Source organism: Dipteris shenzhenensis, chromosome 14 (genome assembly GCF_047967505.1).
Source record: "Dipteris shenzhenensis isolate YYH24624 ecotype China chromosome 14, Dip_SZ_1.0, whole genome shotgun sequence".
NCBI classification, from domain to species: domain Eukaryota; kingdom Viridiplantae; phylum Streptophyta; class Polypodiopsida; order Gleicheniales; family Dipteridaceae; genus Dipteris; species Dipteris shenzhenensis.
This window is the reverse complement of record NC_141609.1, coordinates 24,035,170-24,050,539: the sequence shown is the minus strand read 5'-3', so window position 1 is coordinate 24,050,539 and position 15,370 is coordinate 24,035,170. Positions and strand designations below refer to the sequence as shown.

Here is a 15,370-nt window from a genome sequence, read left to right as displayed (position 1 = left end):
CACTTCACTTTTGACAGGTCGCCGGTATAGGTTGTTTCGTCGTATACATATCTAAGGGTTCTCTTCTCTGGACCTATCTTCACTATGAGACCAGCGATGCAGGCCCGACTGAGTAGAGGATGCGCTTCATTGGCAAGATTAGAGATGCAGTGCTTCCGCTCACATTTTCAGGACCCACGGACCAAGGGCTTGCTTTTTGACTCCTTGGTCCGCCCAACGGGGATATATGGTAACCCTAGTTGGGGGACAGATCTGTCAGATGTAGAGTGGGCTCGAGTGGAGCGCCTACAAGTTCTCAGGCTATCACGGATGATTTGAAGTACGCCGTCAGCTCCTTACCAGATCATTCTAGCTGAGTTTGGGTCATCTCCACTACAGCTTGATGCAGCATTTCAGGTTATCACCTACCTATATCGGGTCAAGGGGTACAGGGATTGCACTCCTAGATGCAACTGATTACCATGGCTAGCATTGTCCTCTATGGCACTATCAGTAGCAGGTGATCAGAGATGCTTGTTTGCATGCATAGAGAGATGGTTTGAGTGACCGGGACTACACATGGATAGACTCCCCCCCTTCCATTATAGCATTGATGCGCCTTTTTCCCCTCTCTTGTCTCATGAGGTCAACCAGGTCATTCATGAGGATCTTCTGCAGCTACAAACATTCAAGATCTGGTTGGGACCGAGCTGAGCTTCTAGTGAAGCTCAGCTTTTGCAGGGATCATTGTTTACGTATACATCGGAGGGTTCTATCGACCCACCAAGATATATGCAAATACACCTACCCCCCTCACTGAGGATCTCTATTAGGTAGTTTTGGGTCTCTTCACATAGACTTCGCATCGAGAGTGGCAGGGCTAAGTGTTTGCCTAGGGAGAGGTGCATATGCACATTATGTGACATCCAGGAGATTGAGTCAGAGGAGCATTTCATTTTCAGATGCCCAGTATACTATGAGATCTGATGACGCTTCTATTGGCTCTTCAGAGATAGTTATAGGATATTGTCCTGCTTTCTCTCCCTTCCAGAGCAGAGATGCTTAGCCACCTTCATTCACAAGGCAATCAGACACTACAAGTGTCTACTTCTATCACGGACCAGAGATGCTTAGCCGCCTTTATTCACAAGGCAATCAGACACTATGAGCGTCTACTTCTATCACGGACCAGAGATGCTTAGCCGCCTTCATTCACAAGGCAATCAGACACTACGAGCGTCTACTTCTATCACGAAGACATGAGCGAACCTCCTTGATAGACTCTTCTCAGAGCTTGATCACTGAGTTCTTCCAACCACACCATGCGGGCTCCCAAACACAAGGCCCCGCCACATAAGAGACAGCATGGAGGGTTGGTAAAGTTGAGACCCCAACAAGACCCCTTGTAATGAAACTCCAAACAGCTATGGACAGGTCTACCCTCATGAGCATGAGGGCAACCTTGAAGGGGACCACAATATACTTGGATGATGACCTCACATTGCTACAGCAGGAGCATCGGAGAGAGGGAATGGTACGGGTTATGGCAGCAAGAGATGCAGGTAAATGGGCTGCCTATAGGGATGGCAAAGTGATTATCAGAGAGAGAGCAGACAGGGGAGAAAGGAAAGGAAGAGAAGAGGGAGAAATAGACAGCACATGACGGTGTCAGACCCAAGAGACGAGAGCACAAGGAGGATTGAAAATGGCAGTTTGGAACTACAATGGCACCCTCTGGTTTGACCTAGGATATTTCCTGGAGACATACACTGACAGGGACATAATTTTCTATATTGAGACACACAAGAGCCCAGAGAGAGGGCTACCCACCGTGACAGGATACACATGGGAATCTGCCCACAGGAAGGAGCTGAGGGACAGTGGAGTACGAGGCTCTGGGGGTGTGGCTGTCCTCTTCAAGTCAGCCCTCAGGCCACTCCTTTCAGTGGTTAGGAAAGAGGAACATGCATGGCACATGTGGATTAGAGTCAAGATACCAGAGGCACAACTGATCTACATTGCGGTGTGCTACTTTCCTCTGGATACATAATCGTATGCAATTGAGGCTGCCACAGAAGGGAACAACCCGTATGAGAGTATACACGATGATATCACAAAGTTCTCTAGACAGGGTGACACCCTCCTCCTTGGTGACTTCAATGCACGCACAGGGGACAACCAGGTGGGACTACTTGACTTTGCATCCGATTCCCTCATAGTACCACAGTTAGATGCAATTGAGCTCGAGATAGTAAGACACTTAGCAGATGCTCCACACGTGACAGGGTATGGGCAGCACCTACTTGTTATGGGAGCAATATATGATCTGATCATATACAACGGCCTTCAGAGATGGCCATCATCCGGTGGACTCACTTGTTTCCCACATGGAGGGGGGACAAGCACAGTGGACTACCTGATGGGATCCCTTGCCTTCGCATCTCAGATTCACGACTTTGTAATACCCCCTCCCCCACTCGGGGCTGATCACTCGTACCTGACATTCTGTATTTCCGCTACCAATCCAGTCAGAGAGAGTCCTCCATGCGCCCACCCAGACCCATGTTCACTTTGACAGGACCCTCGATCCAGTTTATGTAAGTCACTTAGCTCAAGAGCTTCTGACCCTACACAGAGCAGAGGTAGACCTTGCCCAGGTTTCAGCCACTTTGGCTTTAGTGGTACACGAGGTTGCCATCATATCTTTCCGTACGACTTGACCCACACATGCCCCAGTTGGGAAGATGCCTCAAAACCCTTGGTACGATGATGAGTGTAAGGAGATGAGAGCTCATCTCACACGCAAGCAGGCCCTGGGACACCTGACATCATCTGAGGCGCATTGCATCTCATGTCGGATGACACGACATAAGAAGCAGACTTTTCTCACTTGCAAGGTTGATGAGGTGGTCAGATTTTTTCGAGAGGGAGACCCGACTATCGGCTAGGGACTCCTATCAGAGGGGAAACGGCCCATTCCCATCACGGACCCAAAGATTTGGCACAGATATGCATGCTCCTTATACGACGTCCCAGGTCAAATGCCACCAGATATGTCCTCTATGCCCAGACCCACTACTTGTCACTTGTTCACTGTGCAGAACATGAGGAATGCCCTCCTTCATTTGCACAACCAGAGAGCACTAGACCATGAGGGTCTACGTATAGAGCACTTTGCACATGGACAGGAGGTCTTGGCCCCAGTTCTAGCGCAGCTGTTTAACCATGCAGTATGTCACGGGTTCCCATCTACTTGGAGCACTACCACCATTGTACCGATACATAAGGCAGGGGACCCTATGGATACTGGGACCTACCACACTCTCATGATTGGTCACCCTTTTGCTAAGATTTATGGATCGATACTAGAGAGGACGATCAGTAGTTATACAGAGGATCATGGACAGCGGGCTCTTGGGCAGGCACGCTTCCGGAGACAACACTCCACATTGGACCACATTTGTACCCTGAGAGCCATCATCGAGGAGGCAAAGTCAAGACACCAGAAGGACTACACTTGCTTTGTGGACTTTCGAAAGGCTTTTGACACACTCCCTCACTCTCGCCTGATCAGGCGACTATAGGAGGTGCATCTCCCAGAGGTCATGATCTGGGGAGTGATGAGTCTATACGAGTTCGTCAGAGGGCGAGTCCCTGTTCCTGGGGGGGTATCAGATTGGGTTGAGAGCACCATAGGGGTGAAGCAGGGTTGCCCCCCCTCACCGACTCTCTTCAGGCTATACATTGATGAGATCGCATCCTTTGTTGATCGCCTAGGAGGAGAGGGCTCCCTATTGGCTGATTTGATGGTACAGATACACTGCTATATGCAAATGACATAGTCCTCCATTTCATCCTCAGCCGAGGGTTTGCAGAAACACTTGGAGGCCTTGGAGATGTTCTGTAGAGAGAGGGACCTGACAGTCAACCTTGGGAAAACCAAGATTATGATCTTTAACACATCCCAAGCAATGCTTCATCAACATCGATGTCAACATAGTTTCACTTACCGTGGGGAGCTAGTGGAGATAGTGCAGTCTTACACGTACCAAGGGGCGGTATTCACGGGACTAGGCTTCATGATGACCCATGCCGCCAGAGTGAGACTCATACGAGGGAAGGGGGCCCTGCCCGTTTAGAGAGATAGTGCTTCCAGGCGCACTTCTAGGATCCACCGACAAAGGGCTAGCTCTTTGACACTCTCGTGAAACCCACCGCCATGTATGCATCACCTTTTTGGGGGAGTGACCTTTCAACTACTGACTAGAAGGGATTTGAGAGGCTACAAGTGATCATCGGATCCAGGATGATTCAGAGTAAGTCTTCAGTTCCCCATCAAATCATACACACAAAATTCGCCATGACACTGCTCCAAGTGGATGCCCTCTTCCAAACCGTGACGTTTCTTCACAGAATTTGGGCCCTACCTCAGTGGAGATTACCGAGATTAGCACTGGAGTCATCCTGACGCCTGGCAGAGAGAGGCTTTGATACAACATGGTATGCGGAAGTGTCCACATGGTTTGATAGCCACTGTATCCAAATGGATAGGCTCCCCCCCTTTCAGTACAGCATGGATGCACCACCGGAGCTCCTTCCACATGATGAGATTAAACGTATCATACGGTTAGACCTTCTCCAGCTTCACACATATCCCCCACCAAGACCCAGTTCTATCATGACCACTTTTTGAGGATATCAGAGCATGGTCTCATCATCAGGCCCCAATACCTCGAGGATAGGAGAGTTTCACACGCCTTGCGGATTGCTATTGGACAAATACGAGTCTTGTCCCATCAGCTACGGATTGAGGCTGGGAGAGCGGCCAACATACCTAGAGAGCAGGTGGTCTGTAGACTATGCAGGATGAAGAAGGTCGAGACAGAGGAGCATTTTCTATGTGTTTGTTCGGCCTACAATGAGATCTGAGGGCGATACCACTGCCTCTTTCAAGAGGGGCTCAGCTTCATGAGACCAGATCTGCATTGAGCCCTACGTGATTAAGATGTGGAGACACAGAGATTCCCTTGTGCTTCAGGCCAGAGATCACCTACAATCGATGCCTCTAGACACCGAGCTAGACTGAGCACAGACACGTGTCACTGATTTTTACGCATCTGAGCCGGTGCCAGATGAGATTGAGGGGGAGGAGCTCGAGGAGACGAGAGCACTATGGATCAAGAGTGAGACCCGTAATCACCACGATATGGCTGGACGAGAGACGCGGAGACCACACACGACACGTGGGACTGCCAAAGCACGCACGATTGAGGTTCGACCTATCTCAGCCCTTCTCAAAGGGGACCGCCAGAGACGAGGCATTACAGCCCATCGGATACACAGATCCAAGAGAGCGCGCCTCCCGCCACCACGGGAGACAGCCCGATAGACACAAATACGTGAGCTTTTTGCCACTCAGCAAGGGCCTTAGTGTGCCCTTTGCTTCAGCCCACAGTGGCTTGTATATCTTGTATCTTGTCTCATAGACCCACGAGGTCTCCTGAGGACGTCAATAAAACTCTCTCTCTCTCTCTCTCTCTCTCTCTCTCTCTCTCTCTCTTGCATGCGTGTGGGGCCCCCAGTGTCACATGAAAACGCGGTTCGAGAGCCACAGTGGCTTGTATATCTTGTATCTTGTCTCATAGACCCGCGAGGTCTCCTGAGGACGTTAATAAAACTCTCTCTCTCTCTCTCTCTCTCTCTCTCTCTCTCTCTCTCTCTCTCTCTCTCTCGCGCACGCGCATGCGTGTGGGGCCCCCAGTGTCACATGAAAACGCAGTTCGTCCCCTCGAAACAAGACAAAACGTTTTGAAACATTACGAAACGACGAAACGTTGTTTCGTCCAAATGCATGAAAGTCGATTTTTGCCGTTTTTTACCTGTTGACCTTCCGAAACACTCTCCACCTTCGTCGCCTAGGCACACCCGTGTTGCTTTCGCCTCCACCCGCGTTGGATCTTGCCTCTCCATCTCGCTGCCCGTACGCTTCTACGCTGCCCGTACCACGTTGCCTTCTTGCAAACCTCCGTTCCACGCTGCCTTCTTGCAAGCCCTTGCTACAGCCAACTCTTGTCAATGTTCATCAACGACTTGCACGTTGCCCATCTGTTTTTTCTGCTGCCATCGATGATCCTACACACCATCCCCTTTGCAGCTGCCCTTGTTTTCTGCCTCAATTTGGGATCAAGGGAGCAGCAGTTCGATTTGCCCCAATTTGCTTTTCTCCAAAATTTGAGGGCTTTGTCCATCATGCCTCCCTGCAAGTATTCCAATCAGCGTGATGTTTGGGGAGATTCAATTCTCATCAGCAAGTATGGTACTTCGAGCACGAAATGTGTTGTTTGCAAGTATTGTGGTAAAGTGATTCGAGGAGCATCAAGCCGGGTGAAGACACACTACATATGGGAGAGAGCTCAAGGAACACATGGCTGCACTCATGTTCCGGAACGTGTATTTTTAGCACATGGTGAATTGCCATCAAAGTTTAAATAGGTCTGGTCATTGCTCCATTTACCTTTGCCTCAGGAGGTGATTGATGCAAAGGAGCAAAGAGGCCACTGAAATAGAGGGCTGAAAAGAGAGGCCTCTACTTCAACAAGAATCTCACCTCAAGTACCTTCTCAAGGAGGGGCCTCTACTTCAACAAGAACCTCACTACAACTACCCTCTCAAAGCAATATTGGGTCTTCTCCCCAAGTTCTTACCACCCCGGAGTCTTCTAACATTGGTAAGTCTTTACCCAATGTTAATATAAATGAAGTTCTCATGCCTTCTCCACATTCATCAAGCTTTGTTAGTGTTGGTATAGGCCATGAGAGGATCCCAACATCCTCCCAAATTCATGCAAGGCTGCAACAACAAGAAAAAGGGGAAGAGAGCTTCCAAGACGCCAAATCACGCTTGATGCTAGTTTTGCTCCAAAGTTGAAGCAAGAGGCTCAAATAGCTGAGCATCGTTTATTCTACCAATGCAACCTTGCATTCAATGTAGCTCGATGTTCCGCATACCAAAAATTCTATCGTGCACTTGTGGCAGCAGCCGTAGCAGGAGCTACAGGCCTACACCCAGCAAATTCTGAGTCCTTAAGGACTACCCACTTGACAAATCAAGTGAGTCAAATTGAGGAGGAGCTTGCAAGGTTGAGAGCATGCTGGGAGCGATATGGGTGTAGCATCGTGTCAGATGGATGGAGTGACACGGTAAGTAACAAGTTATAAGTACAAGTCTTTACTCTTGAGTCTTTACTTATAAAGTTACACTGTAGATTTGTGGCTGATTTTAGAGCTAAATTCTAATGCATGATGTATTTTTGGATCTTTACTCTTGTGACTTGTCAAATATTTTCAGAGACGGCGTCACATGATAAACATCACGGTAAGTAACAAGTTATAAGTACAAGTCTTTACTCTTGAGTCTTTACTTATAAAGTTACACTATAGATTTGTGGCTGATTTTAGAGCTAAATTCTAATGCATGACGTATTTTTGGATATTTACTCTTGTGACTTGTCAAATATTTTCAGAGACGGCATCACATGATAAACATCATGGTCTCCTCTTGTGCTAGCACTACGTTACTTCGTGTAGTTAATGCCTCTGCCCCTGGCTTGAGTATCACGGGGGAGTGGATTTATGGGCATATTAGGCATGCCATTGAGGAGATTGGGCCACAAAATGTGGTCCAAATTATTACTAACAATGGCTCCAATGGTTTCAAGATGGGAGAATTTGTTGAGAGGGATTATCCGACCATTGTATGGACTCCATGTACTTCTCACTCTTTGGACTTGATGATGGAGGACATCGCAAAGTTGGATTGGGTGGAATCTACGCTTAATAAAGCAACCCAAATCATCAAGTTCATAACAAGAAAGAGCCTGGCATTAGCTCTTTTCATAGGTGTATGCAAGTATGACCTTTCAAGCCATCTAGGACAAGATTTGGCTATCTTTTTCTTGTTCTTCAAAGGTAAGTGACAAGTCAAGAGCTAGCTAATAGAAAGTTGATTCTCAATTTCATTTCTTAATACTTGTTATTTAAATTTTGATTCTTGCATCTTAACTTATGCTGAAATTTAGGATGACACAAACGAAAGATGCACTTAGGCGTCTCGTTTGTAGCGAAGAGTGGGAGGCTTGGAAAGAAAGCCGCAAAGTGGAAGCATGAACCATAACTTCCTACATCTTGGACAGTACTTTTTGGAAAGAAACCGTAGCCATAAAAGCCGTCATCATACCTTTGTACTTCATTTTAAGATTATTTGACTATGAGGGAAGTACAATGAGTTATCTCTACCACTACATGCAAAAGCTTAAAGAGAGCATGCTCAATTGTAGATGTCTCTCAAGTGATAGGTATGCAAACTCTTTGTTATTCTATTGAGATGTTACATTGAATTTAGAGAATGTTGTGACATAGTATTGAAATTTCATACGTTGCAATTTACAGGATGGATGATCTTCATCAAATATGTACAAAAAGATGGAATTGATTTCATAAACCAATTCATATTATTTCCTATATGTTACATCCATTATACAAGGAGGAAAGCCATTGGTCATACATTGTTCATATGGCTGGGTGGACATCCTATGTGGATAGAGTTTTGCCCTCCAAAGAGCAAGGAATGTGAGTACTTACTACGAAGCATCTTGATTGAAATTCTTGGTCTTAGTATACTATGTGATCAATTAGCTAAGAGCTTATGCTTGCATCTTATAGGATTGAGAGGGAGTATGTGCTATATGTTCATGACCATAGCTAGTTCACGCAAGATGTGGCTATGAGTCTAGAGCAAAGAAGATTTGCCGTTTCATGGTGCAAGATAAATAGGTGGCTTACTCCTAATTTACAAAAATTAGCTCTTCGAGTATTATTACAAGACTGCATTAGTGGAGCAGCCGAGCGCATATGGAGCATATGCGCAGACATTCATACTAAAAAGAGAAATAGGTAATCCAACTTATTGCTTGGATGCATTTTCAATTCTCTTGACTCTTAAGTCTTATCCAATTTATTTACAAGAAAATTACTTCATTAAGTATGAATGAAAACCGCGAGAGCAAGCTCAAATGTGGGAGTACATCATGCAATGCATGAGCAAAAAACAGCTCAAAATGAGCTAATAGGCAGAGGCTGAAAATGCCATCTCAACCCTAAAGGAGACTCAGAGAAAAAGGAGATCCTCTCCAAACTTTGAAAAAAGTAACTCTCCTGGCAGTGGCTGCTCTGGAGGATCCCTGCATGCTCGCCCAACTGGCCATCAGAGTGCGTATTGTGTCAGTCCAAATACTGGCCATAGTCTGGGAAGGGTGAACCTAGATACCCTCCATCGCCTCTGTACACCTAGCTCTCCAAATATGCCACGCTACAATGCTAGCCAAAATCTCCCAAGACGTGTCTACTGAGGCAGTCTACTGAGGCATGAGCAGCTCTGAAAGGAGTGAAGGGAACATCCTGGAGGGAACAAGACTCCACTGAGTGTCACTGTACAATGAAAGCTGGATTTGGATCATGTCCCTTAAAAAACACCTGTGGACCAGTAAGAGATAACCAAGCCATTGAACCCCAGGTCATATAGAAAGGTGTTGTATGAAAGATGCTGAAAATCCTAGCAACACCTTTCTAGATCATCCTCGCCTGTCTGCACTCCCAAAGGCAATGCTGTACTGACTCAACTGCCATGTGACCACGAGGACAAGTACGATCAGCCCCGAACCTGGATCTCCACAGGTTCATTGCAATCCCTCCATGAATAGAAAGCCAAAAGAAAAGAGTGATCTTTCTATTCCTGAGGGATTTCCAGAGCCTATGCCAAAAGTTATTCCGCACAACTGCGGAAATCTGAAAACAATCCCAATGTGTCGCTCTGGAGGGCCTCCAACCTCTACTGCTGAGCTGAAATCTCCGAGCATTTCTAACTGTGTAGCGAAAGAAGGGGAAGCTTTTCTCTCGGTGCCCCTCATCAAAGACACTGACAATACTGAAGGGACCGATGTGCTAAATTGGAAGGTCAACGAGCTCGATCCAGAAGTTTTAAAGAAGCTTGAGCGAGGCATGGCTCGAGGGGATACTATTCATGTATCATTCATCCAAAGGTGCAGTGATGAGGATATAGCTTATGATTTCTTCGAGAGAGGATGAGGCACGCTTTCGACGTGTGACACGTGCGCAATCAAGGGTTATTGCACAACCATCTACTAGTGCAACACCCTTAATTGCAGACATTGGCCCTTCATCTTCACCACGATGTTATACATGACGGCAAGGTCGTGGTCGTACCCTTGCTACTAGTGGTCATTGTAGTGATTCCTTGGAGGAGATGGCAGCAAGGGTAGAGGCGCAAGAGAGTTTCCATGGCGAAGAATCTACAGATTCAGATGGCAGCAAGGGTAGAGGAGATGGCCGCAAGGGTAGAGGCACAAGAGAGTTTCCATGGCGAAGAATCTACAGATTCAGATGTAGATAGTGATAGTGATAGAGAGAGTAGAGAGCATGAGTAGTTGACTTGTTATTACTCGTGACTTGACATTTTGGAAATGAGTCATATATCTAGAATTTAGATTCAAACTTCAATGAGTCAATGATGTTCATATATCTAGATCCTAGAATCCAATGTCCATATGCTTTTAAGTTTTGACTCCATAAATATTAAATGGATTATGGTCCAATTTCAAAGCTAAACTTGAGATAGGATGCTAAAATAATGTGTTTGTGACATGTTTTGAATTACCAGAGGCTAGGTGTATTGACTTGTCAATTGTATTTGTCTTTGTTCACTCTAAACTTGAATATAACATATCTTGTTTGCCTCTATCCTTGTATATATGAAGTATCATTTCGAAACCTATATGTTTCGTCCGAAAAGTCGAAACAAAACGCGTCAAAACCCCGTAATAAACGGATGTAATGTTTCTTGTGACTATGGGGCCCCTGAAGAGCGCTAGCAATAAATCTTAACTGCAATATGCAGTCACATCACAAAATGTCCGTAAAGCCTCGTGTGATGTGCCAAATTGTCATTGTAGAATACAGAGATCCCACACTCCTCCAAACTTTCATGGTAGTGTCAAGAGATCCAAGCTACATATTCCACCTCTGGTACATTTGAAATGTTGCGTATTGGAGAGCTGAAGAAATCAGTCTTGAGGACTCTTTGATACCATGTCAAGTTCACATAGTCAGCTCCAGGCTCATTACTATTGCAGCTCAGTGCTTACATTCTGATGTGTGCACAAATAATATGTTCTATGCTGTTTTCAGGCTTTAGGGCTACAGGAATAAAGTATACCTTTGTAAGACTAGAATAAGTCCAATCATACAAATTTAGAATTTTTGTTGTTCTAAAGATAAAAAATCTACAAAGAATATAAAAGAGAAAATGAAAGAGAAGAAAAAAGAGGTAAACAAAAACTTTTATGAAAAACAAAAGGAAGACATACTTAGCAAGCAAATCAACACTTATGTCGTCGTCAGTGCCCAAGCATAAGCAGCTATACTGGGAATAAGCAGCATAAGCATAAGCTACAGGAATAAAGTAATTGGAATTTATATCTGACCTTTGTTCCAGAATTCACAGCACTGAGAGCCAATGTCCCTATAACATCATCAGCTTCCACACCAGGTACCTACAAAATAAAGGCGCAAACATCAGCATTATATTATTAATTACAAACAGAACTTCAAGATACTCAGAGAAATAAAGAGCGAAGATTCCCAACCTCGACAGTTTTGATGCTCATTGCAAGGAGAGCAGATTTTATATATTTAAGTGCCTGAATAACTGTATCAGGCGTCGGAATACGATTCAGCTTGTAGTCTTGAAACATTGTGTGGCGAAATGTCAGACCTGCCAGCATTGTCATAAGGTTTATTGCAAAGCCATTTGTAGCTACACTGCAACAATTTGGACAAGTGGATGCTAAAGTCTTGCCATTTGCACCCAGCTCAGAAAGTTGAAAAACATGCTGCAGGATGTGAACAACAGACGTTGCTGTTCCAAATATAGTTGGAGAAAATATACATAAACGTCATTGCATGTCGAGTTAATGTAGACAGTCTTCTACGCCTTCTCAAAGGGTTGCAGAAATGTTAGCTAAGTCACATCTTTTAAATTCATTCACCTCACTTTATATCAATGATGTCCACAAAAACGTGCTGTAGAATTAAAATTCGTGTGCCATTTAGGATCTTTTAATAGTATTCCAGTGCTAGTAATTCTAATGCAATCATGACTTGTGATACTCAACACTAGAGGCTGAAGGGAAAAATAATAAGATGATGCTAGCTCCTTGCATTGACAAGTTGCTCCAGCTCCCTCACCATCCCTCTGAGCCCATGTTCAGCCCCAGCCTCCCTCCCCACCTTCATTTTCCCTTCCTCCCAGTCAGTCTGCTCAACCCATAAGCAGTCATCTCATGGGTCTGAGTGTCTGGTGCAACCACTGTAGTTTGCCAGGCTCCCTTCCCCGCCTGCCTCTCCTTGTCTTAGGGCCTCACTGCCAGCACCATGAGGGTGCTATATGGCACTGGCCCCCACTGTTCAAAGTTCACATGCCCTTTGGGCCTTGGTCTAGTTTTTGTGGTGACTTCAACAATGCTCCTTAGCCAGGGGATAATACATCTGGCCATACACATATGTTGGCCTCTGAGAGGCAAAGCTGGTCTAAATTGTTGCTTGATTTCAATTTTGCTGATCTTTGGACAGCATCTTATCCATTGCTGCCTGGGTTTACTTTCCAGCACAATGCTCAATCTACATACAAAGTTAGACTGGATAGGTGGTAAAGAGTTGATCCTCAGCACTCTGATACTTTTACTACTATCTTGTCAGTTGATTATGCATTTGTGCATTCTGATCACTCACCTCTATGTTTGAGGATTTCTCTGCATGACATGCCGGATGATCGGCTTCCACACAAAAGGCTCCTCATGGTTAACAATAGCTATTTGGATCCTGATCATATTAAGGCCATGGTGTATGATGCATGTCAACCTCTTTCGCCTCAGAGTTTTATTGATAATGATTATGCCTCGGATGCATTTGTTGCTCGTATGCAATCAGTTATTCGGGATTATGGCAAAAATTATCTCAAAACATTGAGGGATATGGTTGCTCGGGCAAAATCTACCTGTCAATCTTTGACTGAACTCAGTCATTTTCGATCTTTGTCTCTTGAAGAAAGCACATCTTTATGCCAAGCTAGACATTGTTTGCAAAGTAATGATCAAAGAAAAATTGCCAAATGGGAGACAAGAGCTCGTCAGTGAGCTTTCTTGGATAAAGGTTGCTCATCGAAGGGTTTTTTAAAGAGCTTACATCATAAGCGACAAGCTACCAATATTTGTCGTACTCTGCTTTCTGATGGACATTGGACTTCCTCTCGAGCTCAACTTGCTACAGCTTGTGTTCATCATTTTTCCAGGCAGTTTGGACAGGCTGATCCTCTTTCTCCGGCAGTATTGGCAGCCCGGACTCAATTACTGCAGCATGTTTTCCCTATTGTTTCTCATGCACAAGCTCTTGAGCTTGAATGCCCTTTCACTGAAACAGAATTAACCACTGCTGTCCGATCATGTGGTAAATGGAAATCTCCGGGATGGGATGGCCTTACAGTGGAATTTTTTCTTGCATACTGGGATCTTCTCAAGCCCATTTTGCTGCGTATGATCAACCATGCCTAGGAACAGCAACATATGCCAGTTTCTTGGAAAAAAGGGCTAGTAAAGCTTCTTCCCAAAAAGCAGATTTGTGAATCATTGGCTGATTGGAGACCCATTACTCTTATGCCTGTCATTTATAAAATCATCACCAAAATGGTGGTTGATCGTATTAAAGGATACTTGCATGATGGTTTACATCTTGCACAATATGGTTTTGTTCCTGGCAGGCATATCACTGATAATATCGCAAATGCTTATGTTGGAATTGAGTATGCCAAATACACAAAGCAGGATGTTCTTTTACTGCAAGTTGATATTGCCAAGGCTTTTGATACTGTTCAATGGGACTTCATCTCTTAGACAATGCATGCTTTGGGATTTGGGCAGAAATTGCAGCATATCATATACTAGCTTTATAGTGACAGTCAAGCTGCTTGCATTCTTTCTGGAGATAACTCTGAAGCATGGACTCTTCATTGCTTAGTGTGTCAAGGCTGTCCACTTAGTGCGCTCCTGTATGCTATAGCCACGCACCCCATGCTTAATTATAGGGGTCATCTCATAGCTACAGATAAGCTACATGGTTTGGAAATTCATGACAGTAAACCATTGCTCGCTCAAGCTTATGTAGATGATTCTTTTTTCACTCCCTGCAATACAGAGCAGGATCTTTCTGAGCTGATGCAAGCTCTTTCTTTATATGGTTTAGCTGTTGGGCTTCATGTAAAATTTCAGAAATCAAAATTGTTGCCTTTGCATTCCAAGGAATGGCACTCTCTTTTATGGCCTGGAGAAATCATCTCACCAACTCAATTGGTTCGTCATCTTGGCTATCCTTTAAGTTGGACACTTTCTCCTCGTCAACAATCTGATTGATTTCTCGCAGCTCTCAAGAAAAAGTTGGAGTATTGGAAATTGGCAACTTGGCCTTTGCATGTTCGTCTTCGAATTGTGCAATCTATTCTAATGGCATATATTCAATTCTACTTGCCTCTTATTATGTTTAGCAAGGCTGATCTTGCCTCTTTTATGTTTGAGGTGCTGGAAATCTTCTGGTGTTCTCGCCATGGCAAAAAAGCCTGCGTTTGCTTCCGGTACAGCAGCTTTGTTCTCCAAAGATGCATGGAGGTCTTAATATTCTTAATATCCATCTGCACATTCTTGCTCATAAGGGGAAACTCATGCTGCAGTTTTGGCAAGGTTCTCAACCATGGGCTGCCATAATTCGTCATTTACTCTTGCATGTTGAATCTCCAGCTTTTGGTCATTGGCAGCTTTCCCAGTGGGAGTTTCTTTTTGGTTCTGTGACAGGCAAAATCCCAAGCTGTCCTTTGGTTTCCCATTTGTTGATGGATTGGAAACGTATCCTTTCTCACTTGGATTGGCATGGCCGTGATTCCTTGCAGGGCAACTCTTTCAGAGCTGAAAGTATACACTGGTCTAGAGTGTTCGCCCTTCCTCTAGCTTTGCAAGAGCCTCGACGTTCGTACTTTCTCAGTCTCAAGGGGATTCGTTTGGTTCATGATGTTATTAATGATGCTAGAATTCCCCTTACTTTTCCTTTGGCCGTTGCCAAATTCAGCCTTGGAATGCATTATCGTCCACTTTGGCATAAGATTACTTTGATGCTCCAACCTTTTCAGCTGGTTCCTCCATTGCATCTACAGGATTGTCTTCAAGACTGGACACTTTCTTCTGTGGGCTTGTCATACCATCCTCTGCAGTTTGCAC

The 15,370-nt window shown here is 45.0% G+C and overlaps 1 protein-coding gene across 1 annotated transcript in view; it reads right to left on the bottom strand.

The window, feature by feature from the left end:
- Nucleotides 1–15,370, bottom strand: part of LOC147894360 (5'-3' exonuclease family protein) — a 159,483-nt gene that overhangs the window by 49,481 nt on the left and 94,632 nt on the right. Inside the window, exons 6-7 of the mRNA XM_087384797.1 lie at nt 11,699–11,826; nt 11,537–11,605 (exon numbers count right to left, since the gene is read on the bottom strand). Coding sequence (XP_087240923.1) covers nt 11,537–11,605; nt 11,699–11,826 — 197 coding nt within the window. The remainder of the gene's footprint in view (nt 1–11,536; nt 11,606–11,698; nt 11,827–15,370) is intronic.